Source organism: Rana temporaria, chromosome 8 (assembly GCF_905171775.1).
Source record: "Rana temporaria chromosome 8, aRanTem1.1, whole genome shotgun sequence".
NCBI classification, from domain to species: domain Eukaryota; kingdom Metazoa; phylum Chordata; class Amphibia; order Anura; family Ranidae; genus Rana; species Rana temporaria.
In genome coordinates this window covers 100,315,717-100,332,698 of record NC_053496.1, presented here as the reverse complement: position 1 = coordinate 100,332,698, position 16,982 = coordinate 100,315,717, and the positions used below count along the sequence as shown (strand labels likewise).

General features: G+C 43.7%; 1 protein-coding gene across 8 annotated transcripts in view; it reads left to right on the top strand.

Annotated features, from left to right (window-relative positions):
• GBF1 (golgi brefeldin A resistant guanine nucleotide exchange factor 1) overlaps positions 1–16,982 on the top strand; it is a 273,421-nt gene that overhangs the window by 196,333 nt on the left and 60,106 nt on the right. For all 8 annotated transcript variants that reach the window (XM_040362371.1, XM_040362370.1, XM_040362369.1 and 5 more), the window contains 6 exons: positions 4,872–4,957; positions 5,043–5,245; positions 7,159–7,282; positions 8,276–8,401; positions 9,479–9,561; positions 16,186–16,422. In XM_040362371.1, coding sequence (XP_040218305.1) covers positions 4,872–4,957; positions 5,043–5,245; positions 7,159–7,282; positions 8,276–8,401; positions 9,479–9,561; positions 16,186–16,422 — 859 coding nt within the window. The remainder of the gene's footprint in view (positions 1–4,871; positions 4,958–5,042; positions 5,246–7,158; positions 7,283–8,275; positions 8,402–9,478; positions 9,562–16,185; positions 16,423–16,982) is intronic.

Genomic DNA, 16,982 nt, shown 5'->3' with positions numbered 1-16,982 from the left:
AGTTATGTGGGAACATACATTTCCCATTGATTTGCGTGGGACTTTAAACAAAAACCCCGACCCTCACAAATGGGGGTAGTTAAGGGATAAATTAACTATCCTATAGTTTAAGTGGACAGATAAGTAACATGTGACCAAGTGTTATCGAAATATGTACAGCCGTTTGGAAGTTATGAAGTAACATGTATTTCCCATAGAGTTGAATGGGACTTTAAAGAAAAACCCCGACCATGGCAAATGGGGGTGGGTAAGGGTTAAACCACCTATGCTATGTTTGTTGCTGACATATAAGTAACATGTGTGCCAAGTTTCATGTTAATATCTTTAGCCGTTTGGACGTGATGCTGGAACATACATACATACATACATACATACATACACACACAGACACGTTGAGTTTTATATATATATAGATGAAAACGATACATTACAGTCTGAGGGTTTTGAGTCAAGGTACCATCAGCTTGCATGATCTTGAGGAACCTGGTACGACTAAATCAAGCCAGCATGGTGCCCGGTTTATCCCTCAACATGTAGTAGGATGCCTCTTTTCAGACTCTTTTGCGCCTTGGTCGTTGGGCAAAGATTAAGCTCCAGCCAGAATCTATTTTGTCTCTAAGGTCCAAGTGTGGGTTCTGTTTGTCGGGTCAGCGAGTCAGTCAACTCCTTCTCTTTTTCGTTTATAAGCGAGTCTGTATTCCTTTTTAAAGGCGAGCCGCTATTTGAATAAGGTAACCCCTGATCATGGCTTTGTGGGCTGAGTCGTTAAGAATAAAAAAAACTCCTTAAGGTTTTGTTCTATGTCAAAGCAGACATGAGGGGTTGCTTAATAGCGACTCCATTTAATCTCCATGGGGTAGGGCCCTTAGAAAATGTCAATGTCACATGCAGTCCAGAGAAAAGAGTGGTCTGACCAAGTCACATTTGCTATTTTACTAGCTCGAAAAAGAGAAATTGTCACAGGTTTGTGAACAAATGGTCTATTTTAGAGTAGGTGTGATGAATGTGAGGAAAAAGGGTGAAAGTCTTTTCTGGATGGGTTATGTTCCCACAATACATCAATCAGATTGTGGTAGCGCAACGTTTTGACCCAATTTTAGGATAGGGTCTACGTGACCTGCATTAGGGGCATAGTAAGTGATTAGGGTGACCATGGAGCTAGCACCCATCTGGGTCACAGATCTTTTTTTCCAGAGAAAAATGTTTCATTTTAGAAGTACCGTATTTATCGCGCACCCCCAACCTAGAAGGAAAATGCCTGGAAAAAATAAAATACTTAGTTTGGATGCCCCTCGTCGGTGTCTTGCCCGGCGTCCATCGGCGGCCTTGTCCGGTCCGGCGTCCTTCTGCGGCCATCATGGTGTCCTCCCCGCTGTGTTTTTCAGCCGATCCCCGCTTCCCGCGCTGTGTTTGAACCACTTCGCCGACATATACCGAGCGCAGTACACTCGGGTATAGTCGGGCAGGCTCGGCTCCTCTCGCGTAAAGGACGTACAGGACAAGACCGCGAGCGGAGCCGAGCCTGCCCGACTATACCCGAGTGTACTGCGCTCGGTATATGTCGGCACAGTGGTTCAAACACAGCGCGGGTATCGGCGTATATCGCGCACCCACGATTTCGCCCGATTTTCAGGGCAAAAAAGTGTGCGGTATACGCCGATTAAATACGGTATATCGCTTACCCCCCCCCCCCCCCAGTCCTTCCCGGTCTATTTCCCAAGAAAAAATGGGGATATAGTGGTGCAAGAGGTGCGGGTTGTAGTCTGGGAAGCACATTGGCATGTAAGGTTTTATAATGTTGGAAGGCCATCCTCCATTTGACTGAGTTCAGCCCCTGGACATTGTGTGTGACAAATTTGTAGGGAGGTTTAGTGGCAGAATCCGCCATGGTGCACAAGGAAAGAGTTCACTTGCCGACGGCCACTAAGCTGAAAAAACTGAATTTCGAAACAGTAAAGTCTTGCTGCCGATCGTGGCTCAGGATCAAGACAACCCAGGGAAGAAAGTGTAGAAGAAGAGTAGAGAAAAGGAAGGTATAAGGAGAAGAGAGGAGCTCCGAATAATTTTCAGAAAAAAATGGGACAGGTTATCTGTTGAATCAAAAACGTTAACTGGTTCGGGGCTACAAACGTCCTCCTGGGTCATGCCCAGGACCAAGTTTGAACCCTGGACCCCTCAGCAAGGGAGGGAAGCAAAGGCAAACTGGGCATATGACCACCCCTACTAGCCTCCAACCCACCCTTATGAACATTAACGGAAGTATAAATTATAACTGAGAATCAAGAGTCCCCCGAGAGCATATCCAGATGTGAAAAACCACAGGGCCCCCCCAGAGTTCTTCTTTCTCAATAAATGTAATGAAGTCGGGAAACATCGTAAATGTTCCAACTGAGATCCCACCCTAGGATGAAATGGGGTAAAAAATGAAGAGGGACTACTTTGCAGTGTTCCATCGTGGGCCATTGGCCCACATCGGCTTCAGAGGTCTGCCACTAAGCTTGGATTGGCTTCTGATGGAGCGCCACACTGGGGTTGGTGGACTCTGTGGAAGCCTAGTAGCAGGAGACTTGGGTTGTTGGGTTTGGGGAGAGCCCTCTGGTGCAGTAGAAATCAGCCTTATTTCTTTAGCAAAGCTTCATGGAACGTAGCAAAGGAGTGTTTTTTTGTTGTGATGAAGTTCAGGCAAAAAGGAAAGGCCTAGTAGTAGTTTATGCTCTTGGTGATGCTATTTAATTGAAGAACCATGGTGTGCTGCCAAGTGTTTACATTGCCTCATCAGTGCCGCCTCATCATTCCCCCTCGGTGCAGAATAAAAATTACTTATTTGCAAGATGTTATAACAAAAACTAAAACTTTTTCGTTTAGTAAAAAATAAACCCAGTGGTGATTAAATACCACATAAAGAAAGCTCTATCTGTCCCTAAAAAAAAATATAAAAATGTCATGTGTGTCATTCAATATGTGACAGTGCTGAAAATTTGTAAACCCTTGCATGTGCCCAATAACGTGATTGGCATTAGGTGATGCACATAAATTAAACTAATCCTCCTACAAAAGTTGTAGCTGTGTATCTGCGTATCTGCAGCCATTTGGTCTGTAGAGTGTTCTGAAAACAGCGGATTTCTCTGAATTTCTAGGAGCAGGGGGAGTGGATCTGAAAAACTCGCTAGGGTTGCACCGATACCGAGCCTTTGCACGAGTACTTGTACTCGTACAAATGCTCCGATGTCTGATCCAATACCTGGGCAGTCAGAGATGAGCGGTGCAGTGGTGGGGGGAGTTACAAGCACAGAACTCACTGCATAGATTTCAGTAAAGCAGCTGACGGCCGCTTCTCTCTCACCCCCCCCCACCCTTCTGTATTGCGGCTGTGAGCAGCTTTATTGATATCTATACAGGGAGATCGGTGCATGCAACTCCCTCCACTGCCCCACCGATCACACCCAACTGTCCCCTGTGTCGTCCTCCTCCGTGCTGCTCTGGTCTTACTCTGTTTAGTTTACCCCTCGGTGGCTTCCCCCATGCTTTTACTCCGGTCCCCCTCGGTGGCCTCCCCCCATGCTTTTACTCCGGTCCCCCTCGGTGGCCTCCCCCATGCTTTTCCTACCGGTCCCCCTCGGTGTCATCCCTGCGCTGCTCTGGTCCCCCTCTGTGTCGTCCCCCACGCTGATCTGGTCCCCCACGTTAAAGTGGTTGTAAACCCTGGTTGAAAAAAAAACTTGCAAGACCAAGGCATAATGAGCTAGTATGCATAGCAAGCATGCTAGCTCATTATGAATTGCCTTAGATCGAAGCCCCCGCAGCTGTCTCCCCCTCTGGCTGGCGACATCTATCCCGGGGCTTACTTCTGGGTATAGCGGCTCCGGCGCTATGATTGCCCAGAGCCGCGATTACGTCACTCCCACGCATGCGTGCGGGAGCCACCGGTAACGGCACGCTGACTGAAGCAATGGCCCATAGGTGCCATTGCTTCAGTTTGCCCCCAGTGCACATGTGCCGATGACATCGGCACATACAGGGGATGTCTCCTAAACCGTGCAGGTTTGGGAGATATCCTGGGTAGCTACAGGTAAGCCTTAATATAGGCTTACACGTAGCATAAAATTGTTGTAAAGGGTTTACAACTACTTTTGACTCCTAATGTCTGGGAAAAACTGCTAGAAGTGAGTCATGCTTATAAGAGAGGAATTGGGCAGCAGGGGGAAATTGCTTTCAGTGCTTTGTTAGAGACAAGTACACAGTATAGAAGGATGACCTTTTTTCATGTGTGTTTCCAACCACTTTTTGAAATCCTGTGTTTCTCGGTGGACTGGAAAGAGAGCTGGATTTTTCTAGTCAATGTATAAACCTTTTTCTTGGAGTCTCTTATGGGACAACAGATCCTTCTCTCCTGTGATGTTTTTTTTTTTTTTTTTCAATGCACATGGCCTGTAGCATGTTGGAGACTACATCTGATTAACCAAGTTGACTTTAGTGCTACCCTGTCATATTCATCTCTTGTTCAGGTCTATTCTCAAAACACGCAGCTTTGAGTCACATGAGGTACACATACCCCTCCATTTTGTTGGCTCATATAGGACTGTGTTTTTGAGCAGTCAAGAAGGCAGGGATGGGTTTTATGAGAAAGCCCAGCACTAATGAAAAATATATGCTGTATTGGATGTTTACTATGCATAATGATGATTTGTTTAAAAGGGCAGTAAATAGACTTATAAACATAAAAAAAAAAAAAAAAATGTTATGAAAACCGTAGTAGTTTCTGTTTTTATAGTAGTAGCAAACATGTTTATAATCGCGTAGACTTAATGTTCAGTTTTAGCAGGCTTTGTGTGTAAAATGTTTAAATAACTTATTTGTATTTAATTTTCTAGTTGATAAGACCCCGAAGGTACCACTACGGTTTTCTTCTGCACTTCCAGCTGTGCAAGAACTAAATGATATAAAAAACAAGAAAAAGGTATACAAATCCTAAATGTGTCTAAACTCCTAAGCATGTGTCTATACAAACCCTAAATGTTTCTAATTCTGTGTTTTTTCCTCAGCTTGTCATCACTGGAACAGAGCAGTTCAATCAAAAGACAAAAAAAGGGATACAGTTTCTTCAGGAAAAGAATCTCTTGGCTACACCAATGGATAATAATGAAGTGGCTCAATGGCTCAGGGAGAACCCCAGACTAGACAAAAAGATGATCGGGGAATTTGTGAGCGATCGCAAAAACCTTGATTTGCTTGAGAGCTTTGTAGGGTGAGTACAAGAAGTCTACAGGGTTGTTTCCCAGTCTTAAGGAATGCAAGGGAAAACCCTGTTTGGAGCAGGGTTTGGAATGTTTAAGGCCTCTTACGTTTTTTTTTATGGATCTGCCGTGTTTACACAGGTGATAAGCTATCTCTCTTAGAAGGTTTTCACCAGAATGGGTTTACCCATTGGAAGATTTCCCTACTGTTCCTGTGACAAGTCAAAATTGTAATATTTTCCATCTTTTTCTGTACTGGAGGGAAAAACAATGGTGAGGATGGGTTTTACTAGCTGGACACAGGCAGTAATAATAATAAGGTTATTACCATTCCACATTTTATCTAAAGATGAATAAACTTTCACACTTTAAGATTCTGGGCATTTGCAAAGAATCTCCTGGTGTATCAAAGGTCTTGATGCTTGTGTTGAATTTTTAAAGTTTGAGTAAAAAAAAAGAAGTTTTGTATTTAAAAAAAATCCCACATTGATGCAGTAGCTTTCAGGCGTTTTATAAACTTGCTTCACGTTTTAAAAAACAAACAAAAAACTGCACAATACCATAGAAAATCCGTTTGCAATTTAAGCTGCCCATTGACTTAAAGCGGTGGTTCACCCTCAGTGACACGATTTTACCATCGAGACAGGCATTGTAGCGCGAGCTACAGTATGCCTGTCCCGATTTTTTTACCCCCGTACTCACTGTGTACTCGTACATTATAGATTTCGGCTCCCGCGGGGAATGGGCGTGCCTATGGAGAGGGAGGATGATTGACGGCCGGCCCTGGCACGTCACTCTCCCCGAAGACAGCCGGAGTAGGTCTCGGCTCTTCCCGGCGCCTGCGCACAGGCTATGCGCAGGCGCCGTGAAGAGCCAAGCCTATTTCGGCTATTTCCGGAGAAGCGTGACGCGCCAGAGCCGGCCGTCAATCATCCTCCGTCTCCATAGGCACGCCCATTCCCCGAGGGGAGTCGGTATCTTCGATGTACGAGTACACAGTGAGTACGGGGATAAAAAAATCGGGACAGGCATACTGTAGCTCGCCTGATTTTATGGTAGAAGAAAAAAAAAAATTTTTTGGGGGGTTTATAGGGTGAACCCCCGCTTTAAGAATGCAGTCTGTCAGAGGTATCATCCTGGCTGATCTCAGAAGCACTCGACTATCTAAAAAGCGGATTTTGCTTACAAGTACTTTCTACAAGAAGGAAGAAGTAGGAGACAGGGCAATGATGCTGGCTTATAAAGAGGAAACACTAGTAATTGGGGTAGGTTGCCCTACTTGCCATATTAGTTGCCCTCCTTCTGCAGAGCTTCCAGCAGGGACCAGGGAACATACACCCAGGTCATGCAAAACAAATCTGGGGGTAACCTTTGCCAAAACAAATAATTGTAAACATAGTAAAAACTAGATGACACATTTATGCTTACAGTTAAATACAAACTTCCCTTTTAAAAGCCCACACCAAAGGATGCCACGTACTGTTTATTGGCCATCTTTGAAATCAATTTCGCACAGTTGCCATGCTGGACTCTGTTCTTTGCTGTATGTCCTGCACGTGGAAAAAGATTTGTTTTGGGAGACCTTTTTTTATAAATGTTCAAGTCGGTAAGGTGTACAGTAAAGTATCAAACTTAGTTTGACCAGCTAGTTTGCAAGATGGGAGGCAGTGAAAACATTAACCTTAAGGTACCGTTTTTGATTTAATTTTTTAATGCATATTGTTTTCATTGTACTTCAGAATTGTCTCAATATAATGTGTGCGACCTAAAGCATTTCTAAAGACAAGCGGAGGAGATCACAGATGAGTGTATGTTTTGGACTTATAAATGTCTAGGGATAGCTGGATAAGGTGTGGACTGCTTTTCATCAATGTTTAATGTCAATGTCATATTTAGATGAATGAAATGGGTTGTTTCTTTTTAGGACGTTTCAATTCCAGGGTCTTAGAATTGATGAAGCTTTGAGGCTTTACCTTGAAGCGTTTCGCTTACCAGGGGAAGCACCTGTGATTCATCGGCTTTTAGAGGCCTTTACAGAACATTGGAGGGTACGTAACAGCACCTTGGTACTAAATTAATAGTAACGTCTTAATAAATTTTTAGTACAAGGCACATGTGTTATGAAATGGTAAAGCACTGTAAGTGCTGTAGCAGTTTGTATATTTAGGGCCAGATTCAGAAAGGAGATACGACGGCGTATCTCCGGATACGCCGTCGTATCTTTGAGTGTGCGGCGTCGTATCTATGCGACTGATTCATAGAATCAGTTACGCATAGATTTCCCTAAGATCCGACCGGCGTAAGTGTCTTACACCGTCGTGTCTTAGGCAGCATATTTACGCTGGCCGCTAGGTGGCGTGAGGAATATGCAAATGAGCTAGATACGCCGATTCAGAAACGTACGTCCGGCCAGCGCATTTTTTTACGTTGGGCTTTTTCCGGCGTAAAGTTACCCCTGCTATATGAGGTGTAGCTAATGTTAAGTATGGACATCGTTCCCGCGTTGAGTTCTTAAAATTTTACGTCGTTTGCGTAAGTCGTTCGCAAATAGGGCTGTACGTAAGTTACGTTCACGTCTAAAGCATTGACGATTTGCGGCGTAATTTCGAGCATGCGCACTGGGATTTTTTCACGGACGGCGCATGCGCCGTTCGTAAAAAACGTCAAATACGTGGGGTCACAGTTAATATACATAATACACGCCCACATCATCCACATTTGAATTAGGCGGGCTTACGCCGACACACATACGTTACGCCGCCGTAACTAAGGGCGCAAGTGGTTTCTGAATACGGAACTTGCGCCCTAATTTATGGCGGCGTAACGTATCAGAGATACGTTACGCCCCACCTAAAGATACTCCAAAGTATCTGAATCCGGCCCTTAGTGTTTATGGTGATGCCTCAATTGTTTTTTTCTTTTTACATTCTTACAAATCCAAGCTGTGACTGCTTCAAGAAGATCTCTAGTGTACATTGTGTTTATTTTACAGTTTAAAGCATTTTTAATAGAAGTTAAAAAAAAATTCATTTCCCTTTTAGAAATCAAATGGGACTCCTTTTGCACATAGTGATGGCTGCTTTGCTTTGGCCTATGCTGTTATCATGCTGAATACTGATCAACACAATCACAATGTTCGCAAGCAGAATGTTCCAATGACTCTGGAGGTAAGATTAGGCCAGAGATTCTGTAATTCAAGTTTTTTCCAAACCTCTTTGAAAAAGCTTTCCAAATTATTTGCAAACGTGATTGAAAATGAAAAATTAGAAGTGTTGTATTCAAAATACTACTGCTTGCTATTAAAGCAGTCGTAAACCGCACTTTGAAAATAATATAAAAATCTCTGCAAGGTTAAGGCATAGTGTGGTAGTGTACGTCGGCACCATCCATTTAGAGCGCAGTGTGAATGCACTGGTGGTGTCTCCAGGTGTTATTTATCTTAAATAGTTTTTTTTGTTTTTTTTCTTAACTGGAATCTTTCACACCGCACCCCTGAGTACCCCAAACTGTCCTCAAATCATCCCCCACCATGCAGGACCCATGCCCGGCATCCTGTACACTTTAAGAATGTTGCTTACCAGGGGAAGCACACTTACTAGCAAACTTGACTACAGGATATGTCTGTTCCCTACTACAGGCCCACCTTGCACGTTCTAGTCCTTTTCCTTGGAGTTGCTGATTGCTGTGTGTGGAGGCTCACCTCCCTACAAACCCATTTATTTGTAGCCACTGGTGGAATAGTGAAGGGGGAATAGAGCGTCAGTTGAGTCATAGACAAGCCAAGTGTGCTTGGGCTGCTGTCATCACAATTATGATGGCCCCCAGCAGCAGTCTTGGGGCTTTTGGGTGTTTATACAAAGGAGGCTTTTACAGGTAAATTCAATGTTGAAGAATATGTAATATGGGAAAGTGGTTGTTGAAATAAATGGTCTAGCAACAGGAGCGCTTTAACTGAATTAGATCTAGGTTACTTCATTTTAACCCCCCCCCCCCCTCGAATGTGAATGGATTTGAACTTCTGTTCATTCCTTTAAAGAAGCTAAATCAGTCCCTCTTGAGGAGATTTTTTTTTTTTTATCCAAGCATCTACAATTTCCTAGAAAGTTTGCCGATTTCCTCAAAGCAAAAGATTGTCTGCATTATCTGCAGCCAATAGAAAGTCCTGAACTTTGGACACTTTTGTAAAGCATTTCCTCAAATTGTGAAGCTCTTTTTCTTGTGCTAATACTTTCTTTATTCCTCAGGAGTTCCGAAAAAATTTGAAGGGGGTGAATGGAGGAAAAGATTTTGATCCGGATATGCTAGAAGATATGTACCATGCGGTCAAGTAAGTATTTGTATGGCATTGTACCCGTTTGTTAATGTCTATGCCTTTGAACATGAGTGGGAGGGTATAACATTTTTCATCTTCTTTTTTTTTTTTTTTTTTTTTTTTTTTTTTTTTTTGTATGTATAGGTTTAGATTGGCCTTTTGCCTTTAAAATAGGTTTACTGTAGTGTTTGCTTTTTGTAAAATGTTCCTGCAAAAAACAAAACAAAGGTTTGGCAGTCATTTTTCTGCCCTAGATTCAACAAAACTTTTCTCAGGGATATGGCCGAGGAATGCTGATGTAGAGATGTGCTCTGCTCAATCTTGCAGGCCGAACAACCATTTTAGGCATACCGACAACATTTACCACCATGTAAATTGATATAACCCTTTTTGTCTCCAATGAAGAATCCAAGGGGACAACTTGATACATTGCCAGGAGACTTCTCTTAAAAATTTTATTGTTCACCAGCGGCAATACTTTCCCACCTGTTGCGATTTCTAAGACAGTGATTTCTACATCAAGTCAGGGCTGCAACCAGCAGAAGGGTCACACTAGAATTGAGCAGGCTGCAGTTCCCAACCGCAGCTTGGGGCGCTGCAGCAGACCTTTTGAATGATTTCCACTGGCAGGGCTCCATAAAAAAGTGGCACATGGCATCTCCCCTCTGCACAGAGGCTGCTGAGTTCACAGCAACCCCTCCGTGGCTGTTCAGGATGTCAGACTACAGTTATAGCTTGCATGCTTAAACGTCTCTAAACCACCTCACCAGTAAGTTGAACATATGTGCCATATTGAAAGCCATCCCTTCTACGGCAGACCTTTAAAGTGTTCGCTCCCAGGGTGAGAAACTCCATGGAAAATGTGCATGCTCTATAGAAAAAGGCCACCTTTTGAAAAAAAATTGCCTGCATAGAATTATCCACCAGGATCCCAGTGTGCACCTTTTACAGTGATCTATCTTAATTGGATAACCTGAAGGACCAAAGCCACAGGCAAAATTTGCAGACCAGACAAATTTCAGAGGTCACGGAACAAGTGGACCACAGTGGTAGTTATTGTGAAAGTGAATTTCTAGAACTAACCTTAAAGTGCACCCACCCCCTTCTAACAACTATACAAACTACCCTCTAGAAGGAAGATGTATATACTTGCCTATTATCAGGGCAGTCTGGTCCTAGTGGATGGCTTAAGGTGTGAAAAGAGTGCAGACAACAGATGAAATGGCAGGGTGGTGGCATCACCCTTTTTTCTTACTATGGGACGTCCATTGTTGGCTTTACCTCCTTTACCATGAAGGCGGTCTCTGGGAGCCAATCATGTGAATGCTCTGAGAATAGGAAAGTACCTGAGAATAGGCAAGTATAAGGATATTCGTTCTACAGTAGTTAAAAGGGGGGTGGGAGCAGTTTTGAACTTGGTTAGTTCCAGCCTAGAATTCCACTTTATGCCCTTATTAGACAGAACAGAACACCTGACCAGGGAGTTTACAGAACACTACTCCCCAGAACCCCACAGATGCCACTTTGCCTATGGAACCATATGTGCCATTTTACTTTATTTGAATACATTAATATGATTATGAAGCTTTTTTTTGTTTTAATTAGAATAATAAACATGTTATACTTGCCTCCTCTGTGCAATGGTTTTTCACAGAGCTTCCCTGATCCTCTTCTTTTGGGGTCCCCTGCCGGTTCTCCTGGTGTGTGGGCTCCATCCCGAGCCGACCTGTCTGTGTCTATACACAAGGGGGCTCCGCCATGAACCCCGCTCCCTCGTCACAGAATTTGATTGACTGCATCTGGAGCCAATGTCTCCTACTGCTATCAATCTGCCCTGTAAGGAGGGAGAAAGCTGAGAGAGCTGCTGCTCTTGGGCACAGTGCTGGTTCGAAAGCGTGCTCGGGTAAGTAAAGGGGGAAGGGATCCTGTAGCAAAGAATATATATATTTTTTTTACCTTAAAACATGTCTCGGTTCTGTATAAAATTTAGCTGTAGACACTGACACCTACTATGGCGATGCCTCATTGCTAGACAACCACATTTTATCTCAGAATGCTCTTTATCAGATTGTTTTTTGGCAAACTGTCATCTTGATTATTTACAAACTGGAAGACAACTGCTTAGGAAACAACCCACAAGTGATGCTTCTTAGTTTCACCTCCCTGTCTGGAAGGAAATCCAGGAAGTTGCTCTTGAAGAACTATCACCAGAAGAAATAAAAGCTGATTACAGTTTGCCCTGTATAAAGCTGCCCTCCTAAAATATAATACCTCTCTCTATGCACCAAACATACCTATTTCATCACTCGAACACCCACTTATTCAGTCCTCCACAGCTCTTTTCTACTTTTAGCTCTCTACTTCATCCCCCACTGCCCCTGCCAACTAGCTCATTCACTGCCCAGGACATTGCCAGTCATTTCAATAACAAGATAGACACAATTTGTGATGAGATTGCCTCTGTCCAGTTATCTCCCCTAATTAACCACTTCCTGTCTGCGATATAGCCCAATGACGGCTACAGCACGGATCTACTTTGCCGGGAGGGCGTCGATAGACGTCGTCCTGTGCTCGAGCAGCCTGCAGGGCATGCGTGGCACACTCTGTGATCAGGGAGTCTGAGACTCGCCTGATCACAGATCGGAGTAAGGGCTCGATCCCGACCCCCTTACCATGTGATCAGCTGATTATGTGATGTAAACATAGCTGGTAATCGGCTAACCGTTCCTGAAGGCCTATTTTTTTTTCTTTTTAAATAATTCTTCCCTTAGATGCCCACCTCACCTCCTGCCCCCTAAACCACATTCCCTCTCATACTCTAGGTACTTCTATTTCCTCCCATACTCCAAAAACATGCTGGTAGGTTAATTCTCTTGTCTAAATGTGCCAGTGCGTGTGAGATTGAGACTGTAAGCTCCATGGGGGCAGGGACTGATGTTAACATACACTGTAAGGCGCTGCATTTATTGCCATCTCTTTAATAAATAAAAATATTAGACATTTATAAGATATGATTGCTTAAGGTAACCTCAAGCTACTTGAAATGTTTTATAATGCTGTATTTATCACAAAGTCAATATTGGTATTACAGCAGTCCCAAGTTAATTTGATATAGTTTACTAGTCAATTGCTTCAAGTTTTGTCATGTGGTAGTGTACCTTTTGTTTGCGGATGGAAATGCAAAAATCATAAAAAAAACAAAGCCAAACTTTTGTAAATTTTGTTGCCATTTGTGAAAGAATTGCGCCACTTGATGCTGAACCTCAGGATATTGCTAGCTTCTTATAATATTTGATATTCTGTTTATTTTCTTTTTCATATGACTTTGGAGGCCACATAAGCAGTTGATCAGGTTTCTGTTAGCATTGTGCTGTCGTAACTGTACCTTGTGTAGCTGTTAAGAAGCCGGGCTGCCTTTTAATGCTTGCAGCTGTTTTAAAGGCAGTTGGAGCTTAAGAACTGTTCAGAAATCCAGTCTGCTCAGTAAATCCAACACCACAGACTTCAAAGATCCAGGGATTACCATGCTCAGGAGACAGGATGTGATCTCTGGCACTACTTTGCTTTCATTTCTCCTTTTCATGCTAGAAGCTTAAAGGAGGTCAGTCTCGGAATGTCGTGTGGGTGATGCACACACTTCTGTACTTTAACACAAGCTTACCAAGCCTGGTGTGAGAATTAAATTGTTGATCTGCTACTACTGTCCTTCAAAACAATTCATGTTGCCACTGCTCGAACAATGACTGTTACATTGAGCTCACCGTACATTATACCAACCCTCAAACTTTTCACCCTCTCCTCGCATTTGGCGAGTGAAAAAATGAGGGTTGCGAGTGTGGACAGGGCTGTGGTGTCCTGGCAATATATAGCCAGTGCCCCCCCCCCCCCCGCCGTGCACAGGCTCGCAGCGTGGCCATTCCAATAGGAGTCAAACAGCCGCCTGGGACCGCTCCCAGCCTGACACACATCTCCGCCCAGATTAGGCTCACATCACAGGCTTTCAATGAGAGCGAAACAGCCACCTGGGACCGCCCCCTCCTGCCACACATCCTCACCACTATTAGGCTCACATCACAGGCTTTCAGTGAGAGTCAAACAGCCACCTGGGACCGCCCCTCCACCTCCCTCCTGCCGCACAGCTAAGAGTGGGGCGGTGCATATCTCTCCAGGGAAGTCCTAAGTGGGCAGGCTCCAACACACTCAGTCCGCCCTCTTTGAGTATCATGTTTGACCCCCCCGTGGCAAAAGCAGGAGAATGGTAAATATGACAGTGTGCTGTGAATGGAGGTGTTGGTATAAAGGGAGATTAAACAAGATGTGCTGGGAGGCGGTAGGGATTGCAAGCCTAGATGTACTGGATTGGGGGGGGGGGGGGAGAGTTAATAGAAGGCATATGTATAATGGTTTTGGGGGGGGGGGAGATTGGAATTTAAGGCATAAGTCTAAATCATACCTAAGCCTCCAATTCCACCCCTCCTCCCACTCTATCATACATGTGCCTCCAATTCCACTACCCTCCCCAATCTGTTATACCTGTGCCTCCAATCACAACCCCATCCCTTAATCTATCATACCGTATGATAGATTGGGGGAGGTGGTGAAATTGGAGGCATAGGTATAACAGATTAGGGAAGGGGGTGGAATTGGAGGTTTCGGTATGATGGGTTGGGGTGGATCTGGAGGCCATAGGTATGATGGATTTGGGGGGAAACTGAAAGCATAGATGTGCTGAATTGGGGGGGCGTTGGAGGCATAGGTGTGCTGGAGAGGGGTGGTCAGAAGACTAGGTGTTTGGGGGGGTCGTTAAAAGCACAGATGTGCTGGGGGGGGGGCGTAAGGAGGCAGAGATATGCTGGGAAGAGGGATTGGAGGTGAGGCTGCATTGATGGACACTAATCAGGCTGCATTGATGGACACTGGTGAGGAGGCACTGATGGGGCCGCACTGATAGGCTGCTTTCCTGGGCACTGATAAAGTTGTTGTTAATATTTATTTTTGTAACTTAAATTTGCATAAAACATTTAACAGTGTAATTTCATGAGATATTTGAGGGCATGTTAAGGGGCTGAATCGGGGTAGGGCAGCTGGTGGAGAGTAATTCCTAAGGCCTGGCTAGTAGCTCAGGACTTTTGAGCCCTGCATTATACAATCTGATTTGTACAATCTTCTTTAGGTTTACCAAAATCATGCCATAATTAAACACCTAAACAATCTATTCAAATTGTATCAATTCAGGCAGGCCCTTGCAGTACATAGTTAATGGTAGATCTAAAGGAGATTGTACACTTTATAGTCACCTTTAGTGTTTCTACTTGACAAAACTGACATGGTGTAAAGAAAAAAAAAAATGATGCAACCTCTGCTCAAAGAACTACAGCCAAAACTCGTTTTTGGTTTTACTATTCCTGTGCATCACAGAAGTGCAGATCGTTCTGAAACAAACGTGATCTTTCCTGAGCCTGCACAGACTCGGTGATGTCAGCCGAAAGTGGGCTTCAGGTTACTGTCTGCTGATAATGGGTCACAGGAGTGTAGTTTGTTCTGCACTCCTGTGACCCGTTTTCAGCAGACAGTAGGCTGAAGCCCACTTTTGGCTGATGTCACCGAGCCAGTCCAGGCTTGAAAAAAAATTGCGACCATGTGGTCAGCATCCATCCATATGCCTGGACCGGGACCCCATCCACAGTCCAGCGCTGGAGGGGCAGAACAGACAATGGTGACTAACAGCCGCCAGCTCTCTGCTCAGGGAGCTCTGAGCTTTTAGCCAACAGGGGACATATGCAGCATTAGATTGATGCTGCATCCACCTAGGTAAGTAACGAGGCCCCTTTCATTTTTACAGCCGCAATTTTGACGCGATTTTAGGGAATGCCTGTGTAAACTTGAGGTCTATGGACCTCAACGCGCTTTAAAGTCAGACTAAAGTAGTGCAGGGACTACTTTGAAGTCGCACAGATATGAATGGTTATCATTGGGAATCATGAGGTACGACTTGTCATGCGACCTTGCACTCCCAAGTCGCAGGACAAGTCTCACACGTGTGAAAGGGGTCTGATTCTAAAATAAAAAACATTCCCGCACTTCTCTTTTAAGGCTAGCTGTACAAGTTAAAGCAGTATTAGAACCCCAAAAGCAAACCTTTAATAAATTGCAGCTTACCAGTTCTTAAAATGTGGTAGCTGAATTTTTAGTTTACCTTTTTTTTTTCCCCCCTCTTATTTTCACCCTGTGATCCAGCACAAAACGTTTTCAAGTTTTAGCAGACCAATCCGTCCAGACAAAGTGACAGTTGGAAGGTTGAAACAAACCATTTAACACTGATAGGGGTGTTTTACAATGATCAGCTTTTATTTGTATAAAAACCTTTATTCCAAAAGGAAAAAAACTGTTTGCTATACTGCTTATAAAGTTTTAGCTGGAATTGAGTACATCTAAACTTCCTAGTCTAAAACTACCCTTGGTTTCATGGAATACTGATCGAAGGCTTTGCAAAGTTAAATGTTTGTTTTTCTGTTAGAAAGCTAATGTAAGAATAATTTGCAGTTGTCAAATGTGATCTATATTACATGCTTAACTGGCTAACTCTAATTGATTTAGATACTTGGCTCACCAGTAGGATTTGTATCTGCTTTTCTCTAGAAATGATGAAATAGTCATGCCAGAAGAGCAGACTGGACTAGTAAAGGAGAACTACATGTGGAGTGTACTGCTTCACCGAGGAGCCACCCCAGAGGGCATCTTCTTGCATGTTACTCCAGGAAGTTATGATCATGATCTCTTCACAATGACATGGGGTCCAACTATTGCCGCACTCTCCTATGTGTTTGACAAGAGCATGGAAGAGACCATTATACAGAAAGCTATTTCTGGATTTAGGTAATCATTTACGTCTAAAATAAAAAAAAAAAGCAAAACCATCTTTAGTGGTTTTGCTGTCTACTAGGAGGAGATGACTGTTTTGTTTTGAATATATAGGGATGGTTTTATTGCTGCCTGTTGTGTCTCTATATTGGCGAAATTTCCTAAATATTTTTAGGAATGGAAGTGTAAAATTCTCCCCAACAGACATTTAGAGCAGTAAATAAATCAACGGTTCTTGCCGTCACCCACTCAATCCCAAATTAACTAAAACGAGACAGATTTGTCTAAAATTGCACTTAATTGTTGTACAATTCATATATACAGTATATGGCAAGTGACTCTCCAATCCAGCAGAAAATATCTTGGAGATAAGACATTATAGGCAAGTATCTTTGCAGGTATATAGCCTATCGCTCCCCTTAGGTGCCCCTTTAGTTCCTCAACTTCAGGTTGAATCGAGTCACAAGTGTGACTAAACAGAAAACTGTAATGGAACTTTAAGGCCGGGTTCACATATGTGCGGCCATGGTTCCCAGCATGGAGTCCAATGCGTTCCTGTTCACTGGTTCAGGTGC